The sequence below is a fragment of the Durio zibethinus genome, chromosome 27 (genome assembly GCF_047325235.1).
Source record: "Durio zibethinus cultivar Kanyao isolate XHJ-2024 chromosome 27, ASM4732523v1, whole genome shotgun sequence".
Lineage (NCBI taxonomy): Eukaryota > Viridiplantae > Streptophyta > Magnoliopsida > Malvales > Malvaceae > Durio > Durio zibethinus.
The window spans coordinates 17,074,719-17,090,931 of record NC_143188.1 but is presented as its reverse complement, the minus strand read 5'-3'; the positions used below and the strand labels follow the sequence as shown (position 1 = coordinate 17,090,931).

Below are 16,213 nucleotides of genomic sequence, written 5' to 3'. Positions count from 1 at the left end.
TTGATACTTAAAGAAATAAAATATACAATTTACATCATGAACTTTTAAATTATGTATCATATTGATCTAAATTCTAATTTTGTTAATCATATCAATTTAAATATGCAACGTTTGAGAAATATTATTAAGTTATGTATTCACCAAATGTACTTTCAACTTTTTTTCAATATAAATTAAAAATACATATTTTTTACTTGATCCGTAAAAATTGTTTAAGATCAGTTAATTATTTTTTTTCATGTAACATCTACATGAAAGTTTTTACAAAATATTTAACACTTTTATTTAACTAATAACATATATATAACAAAATTATATAGGTTAGATACCACATAGGCGTATTAAGTTAATAATATTAAAATTTAAATTAAAATGATACTTCATTTGAAAATTTATGATGCAAATTATATATTTTATTTCTTTAAGTATCAATTTATTCATTTTTCCAAAGTTCATGTACTAAAAGTATAATTAACTCTTGAAAATATATAGATGGAGTGATTCTTATTATATTTATGTATTCGATAATGACTCCAACTTAGCTCATGAGATTTATATTAGCATCACTTTAATATAATGAGAGAAATTTTTGGAATTACAACCAATTATAATTGGTTCTAAAAATATTTTTCAAATAAATGATTGATTGATTTTCTATTATCAAAATTTTCTCATAATTCTCTTAAAAAAATTCAAGAAAACTCAAAACTTTCCAAATCCTATCCAAGTCTTCAACCCTAATTAAAGCAGATTATACTTATAGTCTAGAAACCAAGTAAACCCTAGCTAATAATGATTTGTTTGGGTCATAAAGGAAAAGAGAAATTAAAGAGGAAAAGAAGAAAAGAAAAAAGCGCAGCTTTTCTTGGTCTGCATGTTGGTTGGTATAGTGTCTCTCTGGAATGAAATGAACCCTAGTCATCATTACTCTATCAATGCAACAATTCCACATTATTCCAGCTATCTAAACTGTAAATTTCTATAATTATGGAATTAATGCTCTTCAAGGAAAAAGAAAAGGCCGATTCTTTCCTTCACATATCTCAAACACTTTTGCAAATTTTAAGTGTATTGATATAATTTCTGATAAGCTGATTGGAAGAGTCACTGAAGGTTGAAAAGGAGAGTATGTGTAACTTGTCATAGTAAAGAAAGTCAGGGGGCGCCATTCTACTGTCTGAGCTACTTCCTACTTTTCCTTACTCCTCGTATATCATATTAACTAATTACGTCTTGGAGTATTATTTCTGACGCTTTTTTATTTTTATTTTTTGTGACAAATTACATGTACTTTCCTCATCAACTTTCAACAACCAAACAAAATTACTTTAAACAAAAACTTACATTACTCAAATGTATGTAAAACCATATATATATTAAATTGAAACATGATCCAATCCACCTAATTCAATATTAATATCAATATCAATATCATACATAATACCAAATCTAATAAAACTTATCGACAACACGCGTAAGAATAACTTTGTCACCTTTGTTTTTTTTCTTCCTTTCATATTAGTGACTTAAGGCTGTTTTGTCGTTTGAAATCAAATTAAACAACGAAATATGCTTTCATATATTTCTGACGTTGATGGGAGGATTATATTAATATATAATCATATTGTCGGTTGATGAATTCTATATCTTGACTACTTTATCTATAGTTGAAAGCAACATTAGATTAAAGAAGAAAATTTCTTTAACCCCATGTTGGTTGCTTGATACTGGTTAATAATTGATCTTAAATGTGATGGAGTTAATTAATTTAAAACTAACGTTAATATTTAAATTTGATTGTATATATGTATTTTTTTTTCATAAAATATCGAAGGATTAAGATATCATGCACCAATTACTAATAAGGTTATAACAATTTTAAAACTAATAATTCATATATCTGTATTATATTTATTGGTGTCAAATATCTATCAAATACAAAAATTATCGTCTCATAATTCATATCAATACATTAAACATAAGACACATTTTTTTTCAAATTTATATATTTTTATTGAAACTTTAACTCTTTTAATTTTTATATTATTTTCATATTGTATAATTATTTATATTATGGATTATTAGATCTAAAAAATATTATATTATAGAACATATATATTTTTTTCCTGCATTTTCTCGCAAACTTGGTAATGGATTAGCATAGGAATGATGGAAAAGATTTCTACTATTAGTTTTGATTCTTTAGAAATAGAATTTTAAAAAGTGATTCCCAAATATGAGATAGCTTTTCTAGTACTAAAATTATATGGCTATGATAAAATGAGGAAAGAGGCAAAGCTCTCATTCAAGTTCAAACTTAGAATACAAGATTTTTCTTTCATAACTTTCTCATGGAAATTGAATAAGGTAATGGATGGCTAGAAAGAAAAGCAAAAAGCAAAAATGTTGGAATATATTTACCAATATGACCTTAACGTATAACATGCATAATATTGCTGAGCCGCGGGCTATAAAGGAAGTGGGGGACCCTTTGTATCAGATCATGGAGACAAGCCCTGGATTTTCACAAGCTCAGAAAAGCGGCAAGCAATTGAGGATATGATGCTTTGCTTTCTCTGTTTTCTTAAATAAAAAAAAAAAAAAAAATTTGGGATAAAAAGGCAACAAGACACAATACCAACTAAGAGCAGCATGCAGGTTCACCAAGTCAAAGAAGGGATTTCTTGCAGAAGCAGCCAAGAAAGAAAAAGCCACTATCTTTCATATCCGCTCATTCTAATTTCTATCTAGCTAAGCTACCTACACCTTGCTTTATCTTTTCCAGGATTGCTTTTTTCCTACTTGACCATATTTGAACATTGTTTTCTCCTCTTGTTTTTTTTTTTCTTTGGCCACATGGCCATAAAGAATTTAATTTGTTTAATCAAAATAAAGCTTACTTTTGGATATACTACTATACTCTTGGGTTATTATAAACACCATATACTAGTTAATTTTTATTTTTTATGATATGTTTCATTTAGTATAATAGCTAGGTTAATTTCATAAATAGATTTATTCTTTACCATTACATAAGTGTATGGGTTATATAATTCATCTTAAGTATTATACACATTTAGATTTCATGTAAAAATTAATCTAACTTAGATGTATACTATTTCACGTAGCATGCATACATATGATGTATTTTACATTAGTTTTATAATTAGAATATTTAATAATGTATTTTACATTTAAAAGTGAAATCCTTTTACCAACTAGATTAATCCTTGTGAGCAGTCACAAGTTTGATTTATAATTTGTTTTTGATAGAAATTGATTATTATTCCTCTTCATGTAGATTTATTTATTTTTCTTAGATTTATACATAATTAGTAATAATAATTTTGCCCAAAGTGATTGAAATCCGAGATTGGATTTTTTTTTTCTTTTTTGCAGAGTTTTTCAAATTAATGTGCCAATACCTTTTTTGTTCATAAAAATATATTAAAAAAGAAAGGGAATTGAGAAAGTGAACAAGAGTGTGAAAATGAATGTATTCTTAACCAAATGGCAAATCATTTTATGAGAGTTGGGCATTAAGGGTATTTCACAAACAGGACATAACTTTAAACATCATTATATAAGTTCCTGGAATGCATCAAAACTTTATCTTTCAACTTTCACATACTCCACCATTAATTTCACCGTTACTTCTTGTTTTGTTGCTGTAGAAAACCAGAGTTGGTGGTGCGATTGGTTCATGGATATTGATGCCTTCTGGATTACTGGGGGGTGGTTTTTGATTTGTCATAACAATTTCATGGCAACAACAACAAACAAATCAATCTGTGAAACGCCAACAAAGTCACAATATGCCCTCCTGCTATTCCTTGTTCTTCTCCTGATTTCTCCTCTCCTTGCTCGTCCAGCTTATTTCTCCAAGGTTCCCATTTATTCCTCTTACAGGCAACTTTTCTCACCTTCTTCCCCATCAGCTCAACACTCCACAGCAAATTTGCACCCATTTCCCACCTCTTCAACACCAGCTACTATCCCCAGCAGTGCTGCCGCAGGTCGACAGTTCAAAGCAGCTGCTCACGAGGTGCCTAGTGGCCCAAATCCGGAGTCCAACAAGTAAGCAAAAGCATCATCAAATTTTCACCACTATTACAGGCTTCCATTGTTATCATTCTGAAATCTGTCTTCCTTTTTTTTATGCTGCAAGATTGATGTGTATAAAGACTATATGGCAAGTGGTAGTAGCAGTAGATTTTTCTCCATTTTCACTTTGCATGGATTTGTCACACTGTTACATGCATGGAAATATTGATACCTGTTTTATGATATATTTATATATGTAAGACATTTTTCTGAAAACATATACAAAAATATATCATAGTGTTATTTGGTTTAATGTAATAGGTTTTTTTTTTGGCATACTTTATTTTCTTTTAAATTGTTGAGATCAATTAAATTCAAATTAATTACTTTACTTAATTCTTGTAATTAATCGTCTATAATAAAGTTTTCATAGAAATTAGGGCATGTTTTAAGCATTTCCTGAGAATAAAAGAAGATAAATATAATAGAATAAAATAAAATAATTATTATGATAATTAAAAATTTGTCCGATTAGCATAGGAACCTTCTTGGATGAATCTGAATATGGATTTTCCAAATGCAAATCCATCCAGCAGTTGGGTTTTCAAAGCAAGGCTGTGATGAGAGAGATAGGCAAACAAAGCAAAGTAAGTCTGGTCTGAAGCAGACTGGAGTTGAATGGTGACAGATCTGTCTTCTTTTGATCCCTTCTGCTTTTTTAAGCTTTGAGAAAAAAATATTCGATTTAAAATGGGACAATGATTTTTTTTTCTCCTCATTTGTCTTGTCAATACACATTGCCCCAGAAATCTGAACCTGAAACGTTGTGAGAATGATTTGGTTTTGCGTTTTTCCAATTCCAAGCAAGCATCTGCGCCTTCTGTCAAACAATATGTATTATTTAAAATTGGTCGGAAATTAAATTTTAATGTATATTTTTAATTATTTTTATTTGGTATTAAATAGATTTTATAATTTTAAACATAATATATGTTGATATAATAAAAAAAATAAAAGTAATACAATTTAAAATTTAAACAAAAATTATATATAAATTTGATAAAAATAAAAAATATATATTTTATTTTTAACTTGTTAATATGAATTTAATAAAATAATTTTTATATCTTTTATTTGTTAGACACAATAAATATGATATAAATATATAAATTATCATATTTAATATTAAAGATTATCGAATTAAATCTAACTAGCTAAAAATGTACGCCATTAATTTTTCTTTAATGTTAGTGTGAATTTTAAATAAAATTTTAATAAATCTCATTTAATTTTAAATTATAATTAATTAATTATAATATATTAATTATAAGAAAGTGTTCTAAAAAAATATATAGGTAACAAAAATACAAATGTTAGTAATTTTTTTAATAAATTTTTTAAAGATGTAAAAGATTGCACATACCACAACTTTGATCTTAGCATATATGAATCCTTTGACTTTTTAACCATTTTTTTTGGATTATTGTTACCTTAAATGAGACCGAGTAATTAAACAATATTTAATTAAATTAATTTCTAGAGATTAAGGTTTGGAAGATTTGAATCTAATTTTTTGAGTAAAGAAAAACAAGGATCAACCTTGCTTTTAAACCAAAGTGTTGGGTTGTAAACAATAATTACTAATTGAATGTATATCAATGAAATCAAAGAAAAATCCCATCCTAATTTGTGGTCAAATTAATCTTCTTCTAACACAATAATCTTAAAAGTTCAAATTCTAGTTTAAGAATTTGTGATGGTAAACTTTTATAAATAAATCACGAAAAACTCGAGTCTATGATAATTTATATATATATATATATATATATATATGTGTGTGTCGTATTTATTTTGTATGAAATATATATAAAATATAAGAATTATCATATCAAATTCACATTGACATATTAAATATGAAATATATTTTTTTGTTTTTAACAAATTGAAATGTATAATATTTAACAAAATTTTAAACTATATTATTTTTATATAATATTATCATGCTGTATTTAAAAATTATTAAATCTGCTTGAAGTTAAAGCTTTAAAACCAACCCTAACATTTTGGTTGGGGTGGGCCGATGGGCCACTTGGCAGTAATAATGTGCAGTCCTCTCGTTTACTCTCTTCCGCTTTTTCATCCATGTATAAAACATTCAACTTTAAAGCATTAAAAATGCAACAGTTAAATATGACACAAGAGACCTAACAGTAGTAAATGGTCTCAGCTAGCTAGGTTCATACACTAAATGCAATGGCCGTAACCTAGTAAAGGCCATTTATTTTGAGGTACAATTTGTCGGTAGGGTTAGTAATTCTTATATGTAAAAAAAAAAATCAACAGATTGCTTGATTTGCTTCCTTGGTGAACATTTTTATACTTAAAAATGATTGTTTTGTTTCATTAATACCTTGTTTTAAGCTTGTATTTTCGATTTACAGAGTGACATTTTTGACATGGAAGCTGAACCACATTGTAACTGTTAGAAAAAAAAATTCGAATTTAATTTGGAAATTGAGTGAGATGATGCATTTGATGACTGATACTTTGGTTGTTTGATATAGTTGGAAAAGAAATTCAACTTTCCTCTCTCTGTGAACCAAAATTTCACTCTAGAAAAACCAGAAAAACTAAGTACAATTTAATTAATATTAACCAATTAATACTTATGACTACTGAGTGAGATGATGCATTTAATTTTCTGCATCATGCATGCAGGGCCAGGGACATCTATTCACACATCACATGCCATGCCCCTTCTTTATCTTTATCTTCAACATTGCATTTCCACTGGGTTGGTGGCATTTGATTATTTAGTTTATTTTTGGATGCAACTGTACTTTCAATAAGGTGCAATTAAATTTAAATATCAATTTTAATGAAATTCATTAAATATAAATTTTTTATTCAATTCTTTTTAATTACAATTACAATAATTTATTATCATTTTTAATTTCACTGGAATTGATTTCATTTTGAATAATTTTCATATTTTCAATTAATTATCCTCCAAATTATGATTAACATGTAATGATTAGTAAGCAATGTTTAGATATAAAGATACACTGATGATTAATAAAGTTTATTTGAAGATAATAGAGACTACAATCTTACAAAGTGCTTTTCATGTGCATGCATGCATGCATGCATGAAGAAATAAGATAACAGGCTTAAGAAACATAAACCCTAGTAAATATAAGACAGAGTAAGGAGTTTCATTGAGGCAAATAAGCAGAGAAATTAATACCTGATTAACTATTTGATTAAACAAAACCAAAGAAAAAAGACTATGAACAAACAACTATGGATATTTGTAGTGAAAAGATTAGGCCTTTTAGTACTTGGGTTTTGTTCATGCAATGGGGTTAATATTAGTGTCTATCACCACCACCAGCACCAAAGCCAGCACCCCCACCAGCACCAAAGCCACCACCTCCACCAAATCCTCCTCCTCCTCCTCCACCACCCCCAAGTCCTCCACCTACTCCTCCACCTTTGCCAAATCCACCACCGGCTCCAAAGCCTCCCCCGACTCCTCCACCAACTCCACCACCACCCCCAAATCCTCCTCCACCCCCAGCAGCACCACCAAGGCCTCCACCACCTCCTGCACCGCCTCCAAAACCACCTCCTGCACCACCTCCAAGGCCTCCACCAAGCCCTCCTCCTCCTCCCGTTCCACCTCCAAGACCACCTCCAGCACCAATGCCGCCACCTCCACCAAGCCCACCTCCTGCACCACCACCTAGTCCACCTCCTGCGCCTCCACCAAGCCTGTGGCCACCACCACCTAATCCACCTCCTGCTCCACCACCAAGTCCTCCACCACCACCTAATCCACCACCTAAGCCACCTCCTCCACCACCACCTAATCCACCTCCTGCTCCACCTCCTACTCCACCACCTACGCCACCTCCTGCACCTCCACCAAGTCCACCACCACCACCTAAGCCTCCACCACCCCCAAAACCACCACCACCACCTAAGCCTCCACCACCCCCAAAACCACCACCCCCACCAGTACCTCCTCCTCCACCTATACCACCTCCCACACCTCCACCACCACCAAAACCACCACCAATGCCATGCCCAAAACCATTCCTATATATTCCATGTCCTAGACCTCCTCCTTTGGCCTTGAACAAAAATGGACGATGAAGCAAACGTTTTCCTTCATCAACTCCACTAACCTCTTGATCAGCCACCACAAAACCATCCACAAGAAGAATTCCCAAGAAAGCAATAAAAAAAGAACGAACCAAAACACCCATTGCTAGCCAAAACCTTAAGCAAAACTTAGCTCACTCGATGCAGTACTGCAATAAGTGAGTAAGGTTTATATAGCAATAAAAAAGAGTTGGTCATTTGCTGCAAACAAAGATAAAAACAACCCAACTGTCACGCGTGGATGAGTAAATGAGGCTCAGCTGTCATTGGACAAGCAATTTATTCGTCCAACTGTCCCTCCTGAATCAATCACGAATGCGGTCACCATTGCATTGGATTTGGGTTTTGACTTTGTGAAGGAGATAGCTCTCGCTTTCTTCTCTTCTAGCTCATTGTTTTCTTTTCTTTTTTTTTTCCCCCTTATCCTAGATTGACTCAACTTGTTTAAACTTTGGGTACTTTCAAGAAAGGAAGTTGAAATTCCAGAGAGGTTTCAAAGTTCAAACACCAGCGTGATTCCATTAATGGGGGGGTTTTATGCCATTAATGAAGCCACAGCCAAAGTGTCTAAGAATGTGTCTCCTCCAGCAATGTTAGTTGGTTTGGGGAGACTTATATGAGCTGATCATAGGGTTCGTTGCAATTTGTGAATACGCTTGATGTTAAATCAATTTGATGTGACTTTATTTGGTGCAAATGATAAAAATAATAAATAAAAAGTTCATATAAGTTTGAATGGACTTATCATGTTGCATGTTGGTTTATTTATAAATGGTTTTTAAACATGTTAATTACATTTTTTGTTTGAACTTTGGTAAAAATATATAAATTTGTATATGAAAAAATTGTATAATTTTACTTTATCAATTTTCAAATAATGTATCATATCATGTTAATTCAAAATTTAGTACTTTTGTTAATTTGTTAATATAATATCCAATTACTCTATGCATGTCAATTGTCAAATAAAAATTTCATGTGAATGTCACATGGCTTCCAGAAATTGAATCATTTTGAGCAAGATTTTTATCATACCAATATATGTTTTCTTAATCAGTGTTGAAAAATTTGTTGATAGCAAAAAATATGAAAAATACTTACATATAAGTTTCAAACAACTAAAATTTTTTAATGATTTATCAAACAACATTGCAAAAAAGAAAAAAGCAGTAAAAATACTCACTAATTAATTACATTTTGTAAATAAAGTGATATAAATTTATTCAATTAGATGCAAGGGATTATAGAAAAGAATATATACTAGAATTTAATAATTTATTAACAAGAAACAAAATTTGAAGTAATTTAATTATTGACCTTAAAGATACCTAGTCAGACAATGAAATAGATGCTAGGGGAGCACATGAATATTGTCCATTGTCCAAGATCGTCAGAATAGGCATGACACTTCTGGTTGAATTGAAGTAGCGGTTCCTCGAGTATTGTTGCAGAAGCCATAGACATTCTGACCAGGAACAGCTGAGGTTATGTTAATATTGTGCATTACTATGTTGCTGCAACCCACAACATCGTCGCAGCTCAGATCAATAGCACGGTCACTGGCTGAAGTTCCATGAATATCAGAGTAGGTAACATGGCTTACTTCAATGACTGCAGCTTTCTGCAATATCAATATGTAAAAGAGATCAATGGACTTCAACTGAATTTAAATGGATAAGAGGAAATGCAATTCATTACCAATATTTCTTTAGAATTTTTGCTCTTGTCTTGATAGAATTGGTCAATAATAATGGGGTTTCTGACATTGTCAAAGCCAATGTGCTCGAAAGAGATATTCGTGGCAAAACCTGATGCATCCTACACATTTTATTCATAAAGTGTCATCAAATGAGCTAAACTGAATTCTGATAATAAAAGTTTATGGATTAGTCTCTTTTCTGCATTTGATATTTTAATCACCTGAAATGTCTTGATTCTTACTCCATTTTGAGTATGTTTTAAGTTGCAGTTTTTTACATGCACATCTTGAACTGTATCATAAGCTCCATCTCCAAGGCTCCCAATACTGCAAATGGAGACAGCTGTTAGAGTAAGCAAGTCAAACTACTCGAACTCGAATTGATTACCGTTGCAAGAATGAGAGAAAAGATGGCAATGAACAAACACCTGATACCGTGGCCTGGTCCACAGTCAACACCAGTGATGTTGATAAAAGATGAGCCACCATTGATAGCAACACAGTCATCACCTGGTGGAACAAAAATGCAAAAAAAAAAAAATTCAGAAACTATTGAATGTTGGATCAAAAAGTTTTGGACTAAAGATTTCATACCAGTTCCAATGCGAGAATCTTGAATATAAACATTGCTAGAAGCAGAAATGTCTATTCCATCAGTGTTTGGGCTGTCCTCAGGTGCAATAATATTGAGATTAGAGATGCTGACATCTTGACAAGCATTTATTGATATATGGGACCTCGGACTGTTGAGATGGGTGAGTCCTTCTAATCGAAGACCATTGCAATTGTGAAAATGTAGAGCCTATATAAATCACAGATAGACACAGAAAGTTTGGCCATGATATTTCCACAGGCTCCCAATTTGTTTAATTTAAACAAAATTATATAGTATCAAGCGACAAATCCAAGATTTTTTTTCGGAACATTCACTTATAATATATATATATATATATATATATAATTGTCAAGTTTATTAATTTTATGTATGAAAAAGGTGTCGAGAGAAAAAATTTGAAAGTATCCCAACAATTTTTTTTTTTCAAATTTTATTGTTTTCAATCCCAATTATGCCATTTGAATCCACCCTGATAGTAATCTCTATCATGTTTTACATAAATCACCATGAAGTTTTTCTGAAATTAATAAAAGAAAAACTTACTCGAGGTCGATGCTGGCAGCTCCAAAAAGTCCCCTGAAAATGAAAACATATGATTTCGATTATTAGATTAAAATTTTTTTTCCTAGAAAAAAAATTAAACAATGGCTTACAAAAATTGTCTTTTTCTTGCAAGATTGCCACCAAAAGGAACCCTGGCCGTCAATCTTGCCATCTCCATCAAGGATGAGATTGTGAATCCCTGAGAATTGAATCCAAGTATCCAATGCATCACCTGCCCAGGAAGTGCTTTGGGGTGCAATGAGGGTCCCTTGAAGCTGTAGCAAACAAAACAACTACAGATTCTAGAAATAATGTAGGGGTTTTTAATTAAAAAGATTTTAACCAAGAGAGAGGGTTTAAGGAAGAAATGAAAACTCAACAATTTATGGTAAAATACATAACATGTATAAATAAAAAAAATCATTCAATTCATTTAAAGACTAGTTTTGTACACGTATTTTTTAAGGTGTAGTAAAAAATAAAAAAAATAATTAAGAAATAAACATAAAATAGCTTTTTAATCTCGATTGTAGAATTAAAAAATTACACCGTAAAATTAAAGTTCCAAATATCTTTCTATTGACAAAACCAGTCCCATAAAATTAACTCTCCTTTTTCTCAATTCTTAGTGAAATGTATACGTGAAAAAAATTAAAGAGTTATCAGCATTAAAAAAAAAAAAAAAACTATGTTGCCCGAAGAAGTTTAACCTGAAAATGAATGGTGTTGGCCATGCATGGACCCTGAAAAGCAACTGGTCCAAGCAGGAATGTTTTCCCTGGAGGTACTTTAAGTGTTGCAACTTCTTGATTTGTACTTGCCCCACAAACATCTTTCCAAGCTTTGTTGAATGCCTAAATTTCCAATTTAACCAGAGACAGTTAAAACACAGCCAAAAAAAAAAAAAAGGGAAAGAGAAAAGGATTTTTACTTGAGAATCATCTGTTTGGCCATTTCCAGCTGCACCATAATCCATAACATCAAAAGCTGTTGTTGTTGTTCCTTCACCAAGGATTTCGTTTCCAAAAGCACTACTATAATCAATATTTTCAAGAGAATAAGCTGTCGTCGACCAATGCATCAACCTGATACATGAACAGGATGAAGCAAGCAAAAGAAACACAACAAATGCAAGAACAAACTGCATAATTTGACTAAGTTACTGTAAAATAAAAGGAAATGAAAATTGGAACGGATGTATATAAACAGCAAAGATGACACCATTAACGCTAATTAAAGAGCAATATAAGGTAAATAATCCCTTTGAATATGTTAATTATTCCCATATAATAATATTATTCTGATCATTTCCTGTAAGAAAGATTTGAATAAGTTTGCCACATATATTGCTATATATTAAATAATATAAATTGAGGTAAATCTTCAATTTTGACCATAAATATTTAAGCTAACAGAAAAATGCATGTGAAAGTAGGGATGAGAATTCAAAACGTATATCAAACATATTGAATGAATTGCAATATTTCAAGTATGATTTGATTTTGATGAAATGATTTCATTCCTGTATTTGTAAGTATATAACTGAAGCATTGTTTCTGGTTCAACATGCATGGGTTGGATTTTTATTTATATAATTTTTGTTTCTTCATGCTACTAGAATTTTCTTTGATTATTAAATGTATATCTATCGTGTGACTTGCGACACATCTTAACTCTAAAATGAAATAATCTCCCTACTTTAATTTTTATTAAAAAAAATAAAACCAAAAAATTTGAAAAGTTGTAGAGAAGTGAAAGCAAAAGAGAGTAAGAGAACATAAGATGGGTTTGAAAGGTAAAAAAATATGATACCTTATGTTTTAACTAGAATGAAATCCGAGCGTTATCATAGAGATTTAATGTCAAATGTATAATGATAGTATAATTTTGACTTTAACATCTACATTTAAGATAAATTCAATTTAACACCATAACTATATAGCTATTACTGATTAATGCTAAAAAGAAAGTAACTATACAGTGTGAGACGACTATTACAGATATGAACTATAATCCATCTTCAGCAAACAACTCCATTGTTACATGATAATGCTCAAGATAGCTTCTAGAGCATAAATGGAGGCTAAAAAGTTCATAAAACTCATTGAATTATGACCAATATCTTGCTGTCATAGTCATGACCAATTTTATAGATCAATGAATAGTATTTTATAAGTATTTTTTTTTCTTTTGTAAAATATAATCAGTCTCATAGTATTATAATTCATTAATAAAAAAAAAAAAGTATTATAACCAATAATAAATAATCAAATAAAAAATCCAATCAAAAGAAAATTTTTACCTTTTATTCGTTATTGATATTATCACACCGACACTATGAGAAAAGAAAAATGAAAACTAAATTCAATGAAGAAGAAAAAATATATAGAATGAGAACTAAAAATATATTTTATGCCAAGAATATGAATATTTGTATCAAAATAAAATACAATGACGATGGTGTTACCACTTTTTTTTTTTTTTTGAAGCAATGATGATTGTATTATTAAATACAAATTTCAATGACATTTTTTTGTATATATTAAATTCAATTTTTGGAGGGAGAGCTCATACATAAGTAGAAGTTCGGTTAAGTTTAAAATGGATTATTTCGAATCGGATCATCATGGATCGTATCAATTTGGGTTTTAATCGTTTAAGTTAATCATTTAAGTTTTGCATAAGGATCATTTTAGGTTTAACAAGTAAGTTATTTAATTTTAATTCGTTAACTTCTAAAATCAAATAGATATAATTAAATTATATAAAAATTAAAATGTTTGTTAATATGAAATTATACTGTGTTAAATATAAAATTAACTTTATTTATGATAAAAAAATTTATTAATGATTTTTTATTATATAATATCTAATATTTGTTTTTAATATTTTCTTAATTTAATTTAAATTAATTAAAGTAAATATTTTAAGTTAATTGGATTTGAATTAATTTGAATTCATGTTATTTCGGATTTGTATCAATTTAAATTTAAATCAATTTGAATTCATGTTGAATAAATTCAGATTATTAATTTTTTTAATCAAATCAATCAATCAATAAAATTCAAATTCAAGGAGACTAAACAAATATTTCGAATTCAGATCATTTCTCTTTTTTATTTAATGATTAGTATATTCGAGCTTCTCTTTCTTATCAGACAAAAAATGTCAAAAAGGTGGCCAAAATACGAGTGTACTTTGTGTCTATTTCTTTGATATCTCTCTCTCTGCTCATTTTGCGTTCAATATTGCATACTCCATCGTTTCTTCCTCAAAAACGAAGCATAATAAAACCAAAAAAAAAAAAAAAAGCTATTTCCAAATTAATTGTTTTACTTGGCTGCTTTCTCCTTTAGCTAACAACAAGGTCTGTCCTGCTTTTGTATTTAATAGCAAAACAACTGTAAACATAGACCAATAACAAACAAGAAAAACAAAACATCAAAAGGGACTAATTTCCACAGCAATAATCCAATTACAAAGCATATTAGGCTCCATTTTCTTCGACATTAATTAAGTATAAGATTGTGCCCAATTCTTCATTTCCATCACTATTTGACCTAAAGTTGAATAATTAAGGCCTAATGCCGTTTAGCATTGCCGTTGCGCTTTAAAAAATTTTGGGTTAGAAAAAGCTCGTTTAAAGAGTATAATAAAAAAAATATGGTTAAAAATTTTAAGTATTTAATATTATTGTGAGTAATTGAAATGTCTAAATATATATATATATATATATATATATAATATATAAAATATAGGAATAATAAAGTCATTTTTCATTTCAAACACAATTTTTCACAGCAAAAAACTTTTTCGAGAGCATTTTTGTTTGAGGTGGAAAATCAAGTTTTTAAACTAAAAGGCTAATTTCTTTTGTGGTTTAGCATTACATGTAATTCAAAAACAATTTTCAAAAGCAAAAGCTACTATTAATAGTAATGCTAAACGAAGCCTAAAACACAAACTTTTTTACTAGTAAGTAAGTAGAAATTAACTCAATGAATTTCACATTTTTTATGACCAATGAAATATAAAATGAAAATTTCTTCTTTTTCATATGTATAAGAAAATTTTCATTAAAAATTCACATAATTTCATTTTCATGTTAATGTTTAACATATATTTCATCAAATTATGTGCATAATAACTCCAAAGTTTCATAAACTACAAAGGACATAAGTTATTGTTTTGAGGAAAATAAAGAAGTTGGAACTCTATTTGCCATCGACAAGTTATTTCACATTTTCAATAATGTTGCACACTTTCCCCACTTTGGCCAAAAAGAGATTTCAATTAAGAATAAAGAATTAATGGTTCTTTTGTTTTAATCCATGGGAATTAAGACTTGATTATTATTAGTTATTTTATTTTATTGTTAGATTGAGATTCTTGAGGCAAATGAATGCTTGTTTAATTGGAGTTTTATTATATGCAAATTGGGATTTGTGAAAGGTTCAAATCAAAGGAAAAACTTGGCTTGTTCACATGCGAGAGTGTGGTTTGTTGTTTATTGCTTTAATAATTAATAAATAAATAAATAAAAGAATCCACTTATGTTAATGTAAGTATTACATATTTTTTAATCGTTGGATTAAAATAACTAAATATAAGTGTTATAAATTTAATTTTGATTTAAAAATAAAAACATTATATAATATTTATATTAGTGCAAGTGAATCCCTACAAAATAAATAAATAAATATATATAAGGGATGCGTCTTATATAAATTAATTAAATTCGATTTCATTAATCTATGATAGTTGTAATGATATAATTTCTAAGGGAATGAATATGTAGATCAAATTGTATGTTCATATGGGGGTTATGTGTTGCATTGCTCTAAACAAACAACATTTTTTCCTCTTAAAGCCCATCTTATTTGATATGACTAAACAACATATTAGTGTTCCATTTTTTTAATAGATAATAAATAAAAGAGAATGGATTTCATCTAAAAAATTATATTGAAAGAAAAATAATTGATACAGTAGGATCAAAATACTAGAATCAAAATAGCCAACAACATCAATCTATTAAAATAGAAAAATTCATGCATTAAAAAATATTAATAACAATGAGAAATTACCATGAAGATAAGAGGATGCTCTTCTGTACTTGTTTAACAATTGATCTGAATAAAGAA

At 29.4% G+C, this 16,213-nt stretch overlaps 2 protein-coding genes across 2 annotated transcripts; both read right to left on the bottom strand.

The window, feature by feature from the left end:
- Positions 1-7,099: 7,099 nt before the first annotated feature.
- On the bottom strand, positions 7,100-8,781 carry LOC149511075 (uncharacterized). Its single transcript, XM_089756555.1, has one exon. It carries the CDS (start codon positions 8,313-8,315, stop codon positions 7,416-7,418), a length of 900 nt encoding a protein of 299 aa, XP_089612681.1. The 5' UTR covers positions 8,316-8,781; the 3' UTR covers positions 7,100-7,415.
- A 437-nt stretch (positions 8,782-9,218) lies between these two features.
- LOC111279550 (putative polygalacturonase At3g15720) lies at positions 9,219-12,293 on the bottom strand. Its single transcript, XM_089756389.1, has 9 exons — positions 12,277-12,293; positions 12,001-12,154; positions 11,780-11,923; positions 11,180-11,344; positions 10,505-10,712; positions 10,339-10,420; positions 10,132-10,237; positions 9,910-10,029; positions 9,219-9,832 (listed from the first exon to the last, which is right to left on the bottom strand). The coding sequence occupies exons 1-9, from the start codon at positions 12,291-12,293 to the stop codon at positions 9,602-9,604; spliced, it is 1,227 nt and encodes a 408-aa protein (XP_089612515.1). The 3' UTR covers positions 9,219-9,601.
- Positions 12,294-16,213: the final 3,920 nt, after the last annotated feature.

Excerpts from the sequence above, each read along its gene's own strand:
- LOC149511075 (XM_089756555.1), bottom strand. The coding sequence starts at position 8,315 with ATGGGTGTTTTGGTTCGTTCTTTTTTTATTGCTTTCTTGGGAATTCTT.
- LOC111279550 (XM_089756389.1), bottom strand. Across the intron at positions 10,713-11,179 it reads GCAAGAAAAAGACAATTTTT|GCTCTACATTTTCACAATTG; the intron begins GTAAGCCATTGT and ends TGATTTATATAG. Across the intron at positions 10,030-10,131 it reads TAAGAATCAAGACATTTCAG|GATGCATCAGGTTTTGCCAC; the intron begins GTGATTAAAATA and ends TAAAATGTGTAG.